We start from the raw sequence: 6,988 nt of genomic DNA on the forward strand, positions 1-6,988 counted from the left end.
ATGACAAAATTTGGAATTTTTTCATAAACTAAAATTATTACATTATTTGGTACATCATTATACTGCCACTAACCAAACTACTATTTTCTATAAGCAGCAATAACTAGAGATAAACAACAAATAATAAGAGACAAAATCATTATCACTTTCAACAACCCCACAGTGCCTTCAACCGTGCTCAACTTTGCATGTAGCCCCAACAAAATGTCACCATTGTTCACAGCCAGCACACCTTCATTACTGTTCACTCTTGGAGAGAATCCAGAACTTTCGTCTAATCTTGTTTCTGGACTTTTACTAGTACATTCATTGCCCATTCCATCCCTTCTTAGAGGATTGCACCATGCCCAAAAGGAGCAGGATTGATCTTCACAAATGTAATACAACCTACCTTTTGAGGGTTTGTTGGACTCCACGATCTTGATTTTTGCTCTTTTCTTGCAGAAGCACCGAGACCATTCATACCTTAGATCTGTCAAACCTCCTCCAAAATTTGCTGAAGTGGACATGACGACTTCGATATATTCAGAAGTAGATCTTCTCCCTTTTTCCTTTCACTCTTTGATAGCTTCAAATCTATTCTCCCCTAATATGTAGTGCCTTCTATATAGTAATTGAAGGGTAGTTTGAGAATGAAACTCACGATCTTTTCAAAAGATCCTCGCAGACCCATCATCAGTAGTTCGCTCAGCCGGTTATAGGTCTATTTCCACTTTAGTTATGAAGTTTAGGGCGCTTATGTGTATGTTTTTAAACGATAGGGGGGTTCCGTGTCTTTTCGCGAAATCATAGGGGGGTTCCGTGTATTTTATACAAAAACAAGATGACTGGTGGTATATAATACTTTTGGTGACGTTGTTCTTTAATGTAGGGGACAACAATTCGAATATTTTGTTCTTTTATTTCGTATTTTATAATGTTGGAAATGAGAATGTCTTCAATTTTAGAGATTATACTAGATTTTAAACAAGATGTCACTGGAATACATACAGATGCTCCCAGCATTCTTGGGATTCTGATGAGCATTTTTTTGATCCACCTCAACTTATATTCTATATGTCTTACTGTTATGGAATTTCTGGGCCTTGTACGGACAGGTTAACCTTTTCGTAACAGTGGTATCAGAGCCAGGCAACGAACCCAACATCCCAGGTTCGAATCTCGCAGAGGCTCTGCCTCCTTGAAGGGGGAGTCCCAAAATTACCAGGCCGTCGAGGACGTCGGCCTCTAAGGAGGGGCGTTTGTTATGGAATTTCTGGGCCTTGTACGGACAGGTTAACCTTTTCGTAACACTTACCTAATCAGTGAAAATGAGGGCATAAATTGAATACTCAAAATTTTGGGGAGCAGAAATCCCACTTCCAATTCGATTTTAGGGGGAAAATAAAAGAAAAGAAAAAATCCCACCTATACCGTTCGCCCCTACCGGGGCACCCTTTGCTTTCCCTGATGTTCCCAAAACGCCTTCCGACAATCAAACAAATCCAAACGGCGAATTCCGAAGCACACCACCTTTGACCCGTAGTCCAAGTCTTCCCTCTGTGGAATATCCCATAAATTTTGTTTAAACTGCCATGAAATCATCTGAAAAGTATGCTGTGACGTATGCTTACACCTTCCAGACGTCATCAGACGACGACGAGGACATGACGGAGACCGTTACAGACATGGCAGCATCAGTGAGGGCGGTGGAGGAACTCCTGAATTACAAGTTTAAGAACAAGATGCTTCTAGAAGAAGCTCTGACTCATTCTTCTTACACTGATTCGGCATCTTACCAGCGGCTTGAGTTCATCGGCGATGCCGCTCTTGGCTTAGCCGTCTCTAACTACGTGTTCCTGGCTTACCCGGACCTTGATCCGGGCCAGCTCTCTCTTCTTCGGGCTGCCAATATTAGCACCGAGAAGTTAGCTCGTGTTGCCGTCAGACATGGCCTTCATAAATATGTTCGTCACAATGCCGCTGCTCTTCACGATAAAGTAAAAAGTTTTTCTTTGCCTTTTATTTTCTCTCTCTCTTTTTTTTTTTAAGTATGGAATTAAGGTACCATGGTTAATGCATGAAGTATAGCTATTGATGCACACTTTTGCTTGCTTTTAAGTTGTTCAGTATGTGTATGGATTCTCGCAGATAGTTTGATTAATTGAAAAATACTAGCAGTACTACTTTATTTGATCGTTGCGGCTATATGATTGTACCTTCTTAGAATTGATGGAAATCATACCACCATGAATGCATGGCGTGTATGCATGTTTTTTTGTTTTTTTGCTATAATAGGTTACATATGAGATGAACCTATCAGTTTGTGTGATTAATTGGAAAAGATAAAAGGTAGCAGCCTTTCTCTAGCAATTTTTTTCTTGAATGCTGGTACCTTCGATAGCTACAAGTGTTTGTGCAAGTCCAATAAACATTTAGAATTATAGTTTGGTCGGCTTGCGATTTTTGCATGATTATTGCTGTTAATATGGATTCAGTTATGGTTGTGATTGTTTAGGTGAGAGATTTTGCAACAGCGGTAGGGCAGGAGGATGAAACAGAGGTACATGGAGGGGCAATTAAGGCTCCAAAGGTTCTTGCTGACATAGTGGAGTCAGTGGCTGCAGCTGTATATGTAGATTGCGGGTTTGATCTGCAAGCGTTGTGGGTGGTAAGCACTTTTTCTATTTTCTTTTTCCCTCTATTATTTGTGCCTTCCACCCCTTTGATTAAACATGATAATGTTAGACCATTCTTATGAGTTGAAGTATGAGATGTGTTAAAAGATATTTTCCTGCCCTGCTTTGTTGGATGTCTGTTCCAATATTAGGACAATTTAATATCAGCAAATTACATGAAAGAAACGGGGTTTCCAAAACTAAAGAGTTTTTAATTCCATAGTTTGCCAAACAAAAAGAATCCTAGCAACACTGCTAATCATGAATTGTGAATTATGAATTATTGTGTGAATGTATTAGGAAAACTCTTCCTCCATGCTTTCACTAAGGTTTTGACAATTCAAAGTAGATGGTGTTGCAATAGGCCTTATTATTGTCTTAGATTCTTGAACATATGGGAAGCTATTGTTCATTACAAAGTGTTTTGGGTCATCAATGTAAATTTCTCAAGGTTTGTACCTTTGTTGGGTTCAGATATTTAGGGGCTTATTGGAGCCAATTGTCACACTTGATGTACTACAACATCAGCCTCAACCAGTAACATTGCTATTCGAATTGTGCCAGAAAGATGGAAAGCATGTCGATATAAGACATTGGAGAAAAGGGGAAAAAAACATTGCAAGTGTTTATGTTGATGGGCAATTTGTTGCCTCAGCATGTTCTGATCAGAAAGAAAACGCAAAGCTTCATGCAGCTAAGGCTGCTTTGCAGAAATTATCTTACAAAACTAGTGAAAAGATTGGTAGAGACATTATAGGTGAAGTCAATGGATCTACCAAGATTGAAAGTGCAAAACAAAAACTTCATGAGCTCTGTGGAAGGAAAAGATGGCCAAAACCAAGCTACAGGTACTCCTTATTCAGTTTCATGAGTTATACTTAGGCATTTAGCTCGATTTTAGTTCCATGCCATGTACTTCAAATTAGAAGTCAGTATGTTTTTCCTTTCTTCTAAATTTAGATTCCTGAATATTTGGTAATATTTACAGAATTGAAAAGGAGATAGGTCCAGCTCATGATAGGCGATTTATATGCTCTGTTCAAATTGAGATTGCTGAGGCTGTGCTTTTTGTGATGGGAGATGAAAAATCAAGAGTGAAGAACGCAGAGAACTCTGCAGCTTCTCTGATGCTACTAGGTCTGCAAGACTCTTGAGTACTAATGATGACCTAGGTGTAGAATCATGGAAAATTGTAACCTGCTGTGTTGGTAGACATTGTAGAAGCTGGAAAAGCAGAACGATTTTCTTCATTAGTTCTGTATTATTAGTTCAATAAATATTGCATTTTCTTTTACTTTTGAATCGATAAATGATCATTGCTATGGATTAAGGTTCTTGTTGTACCATGAAAACTGGCATTTTCAACAGGGTCGATGACTTCCTAACAGGACAATCTTCAAAGACATTGCATCTTACATGTTGGCAAATGAAGGCTGGTAGTCCATGGCTCACTCAGCTGCAACTATTGCGCTTGTGGCTCTCCCAGAGGGTCGCCCCTACCTTTAAGCAGAATCATACAGTAGCTTAGTTTGCTTCCCTTTGTTGCATCTTTGCTCGATTTGGTGGGAACTTCTTCCAATAGAGGAAACCTTCCTCACTTTTAGATCCAGCACCTTAACAGCAGAATCAAACTGGACACGAGTTTTGAAGTGGTAAGTTGTTTGTTGATCACTCCCTTTTTTTCACGGAAGCAGTTTCCCGTGAGGCCACTATAAGTGAAGATGCAGCAGGTGTGTCATGGTCGAATAGGCAAGCTGGTGGTGTGATGTTTTTCTGGAAAATGTGCACTGGTCTAACATATTTGAGAAGATCTCCATCATTTTGCTTTACATATGGCTGACCAACAGCACTACCAGTTTCCAGAGCTTAGCGAAACATACCGTCATTGTCCTCGTGTCAATCCTGACAGGTATGTTAGCAGTGCAGATGTCAAAGCAAATTGCAATATCACAGCAAAGCCTGTGGCTTCCAGCTTGTTGGGATCTTGTCCTGCTCGCATTCAGTGATTAGAATCAGTTAGTGAAAATCTGGAGCTATCTATTGCTGAAAGAAGATATACTGTTCAATTGGAAAAGAGAAAGAACTCAATAATCTTGCTCAGAGGGATTCCGCCGAGTCGTTTGTTTGTACTAGCGGACGGTCCTCTCTATTTGTAGGATTATGTTGCCTGGACTCGTGTCTTCATACTCTTCCATCAACTAGGCTGCTGCTTTGAATAGGTTGCTGTAATCTTTGCTGCCCTACTGTTGAAATTAGTACGCAAATGAACTCCTCTTTACTGGTAATAACCTAGAGATACGTTGATCCGTGACAGAAAAATGTTGGTAGGAAATGGGGAGGGGGCAAAAATTCTTTTCCAAGTAAACTAGCCTTCTAAGTGCAAGTTTCAGTGCTTCTTGCTGTTTATATTTTCATTTGCCTTAAATGGTGGTGCCAACATTATTATCAGCCCAATATGTAAAGTATGCTTTCCTTGCTTCATAATATTGAGAGCTAGGACCTAATACACGTCAGGAATTTTAACAGTAGATAAAAATTGAGTTAGAAGGAATTAGATGCAAAATATCAAGCAAAGCTAATGAATTACGTTGATCAATCTGGAAAAACGCACAGTAATCCCAAGGGAAAACGGTAAGCCTGCTGATCGATGGAAGTTGAGAAACTGCAAACCAGCCTGCCACTTTTACTGCATCGTTCCTCAACTCATAGCGTCGTGTCTTTATTTATTTTCATTTTTAAATATTTGGCAACTCCAAAAATCCATTTAGAACATGCTATACCCGGAATTTTTGGTCTCTCGGTTACTAAAAAAACCATAAATCAAACAAATTAAAGGGAAGTCATTATCATTATCATTTTTTTTCCTCCTTTTTTTTGGGGGGTGGGGATGTGCAAGTTCCACCTACATTTTGTCCAAATTCAATTCGTCATATAAGCGGTTTGACGATGCTACTATCTATCAGCAAAGTCCATCTCTGATATGCAAAAGTCACACAGCAAAAGATTATGATTGACAAGAAGAGTCAAGTTATGAGATGTTTAAGTTGGAATTTGCAGAAATGATTTAGAATTTTCTTACGAAGTTAATTATCACGTAAGAATCCACCATGATTAGGAGTCATGATATCTATGAGAGACATAACTTGATTCCACCATTCAAGTGCCCCTCTTACCTCTTGTTAATCTCCAAAACCAATAATAATGTGGAGAAGATTCTATGTTCTTTCTCCACTTCTCTTTATTCATTCAGCACCCTGCTTTTTCCTTTTTTAGTTATTGCTACTTGCTAGTAGAGCACTTCCTTTCCCTTTTTGATGCAGAATTTTATTTTCAATTACCCCTTTCCCTTTTTATCATGAGTGGATTATTTGAATCCCACCTATATGTGATTTCTTTTTTTTCTTTTTTTTTTTAACAGTCGACAAAAGGGTTAAAACTTGTCAATCCCATTATTATTCTGGGAGAATAAATTTCATGTCATAACAGCCAAGGTTGAATCAAGGATCAATGAGGATATGATGAGATCGCTGATCAAAATGAGTATTAGTCCAATGTAAAAGACAACAACGGAATGGTATAGTTTTGTACTTGGGCTTCTTGTTAGAATTTCGCAATCAAGGGACGGTTGAATAATGCCACCATTTTACGAGTGAGAGCTGATGCTTAAACGCATGGCAACGCAAGCCAGTTTCTCCTACTCGTGTTACTTTACAATTCTTTGAAGATTAGGTAGATAGCCCCAAAATTGATTAAGATCTAATCAGGCAACTTTTGACTCAGCAGCTAGCTTGGAGTTTTTTTTTTTTTTCTACTAGTTATATATATATATGTGTGTGTGTGTGCCTTTTTTTTCCCATTAATTTTTCCTTTGACAACGACCTGAACTTTAATTTCGGGAATTTTCTTTTTTGTATTTTATGCATGCGACGATTGTTCAACTGGTCCCGCAGCCAAAGTTTACCGGTATCGTAATCAAGGGGTTAATTCCACTTTGTCCCCCCAAACTTTGGACGATTATCCACTTAAGTCCCTAAACTTCAAAATGGGACACTTAAGTCCCTAAACTTATAAATACCTCCCACTTAAGTCCCTGAACTTATAAAATGGGACACTTAAATCCCTAAACCCTTATAAAATGGGACACTTCGACCACCAACGGCATTCAGGATTTGTTAACAATTTTCCTTAAGTGGGAGGTATTTATAAGTTTAGGGACTTAAGTGTCCCATTTTGAAGTTTAGGGACTTAAGTGGATAATCGTCCAAAGTTTGGGGGGACAAAGTGGAATTAACCCGTAATCAAGCACAAAAATTGGGAACAAAAGATAAGTT

General features: G+C 38.7%; 1 protein-coding gene across 2 annotated transcripts; it reads left to right on the forward strand.

The window, feature by feature from the left end:
• Positions 1 to 1,342: 1,342 nt before the first annotated feature.
• Positions 1,343 to 3,991, forward strand: LOC113772376 (ribonuclease 3-like protein 2). Of its 2 annotated transcripts, none has more exons than XM_027316971.1 (4): positions 1,343 to 1,979; positions 2,498 to 2,650; positions 3,222 to 3,505; positions 3,646 to 3,991. In XM_027316971.1, the coding sequence occupies exons 1-4, from the start codon at positions 1,575 to 1,577 to the stop codon at positions 3,809 to 3,811; spliced, it is 1,008 nt and encodes a 335-aa protein (XP_027172772.1). In that variant the 5' UTR covers positions 1,343 to 1,574; the 3' UTR covers positions 3,812 to 3,991. The 2 variants fall into 2 exon arrangements, with proteins under 2 accessions (XP_027172772.1, XP_027172771.1); XM_027316970.1 differs by having other exon boundaries at positions 1,344 to 1,979; positions 3,132 to 3,505.
• The last annotated feature ends 2,997 nt before the right edge of the window (positions 3,992 to 6,988 follow it).

The sequence above is a fragment of the Coffea eugenioides genome, chromosome 5 (genome assembly GCF_003713205.1).
Source record: "Coffea eugenioides isolate CCC68of chromosome 5, Ceug_1.0, whole genome shotgun sequence".
Taxonomy (NCBI): Eukaryota; Viridiplantae; Streptophyta; class Magnoliopsida; order Gentianales; family Rubiaceae; genus Coffea; species Coffea eugenioides.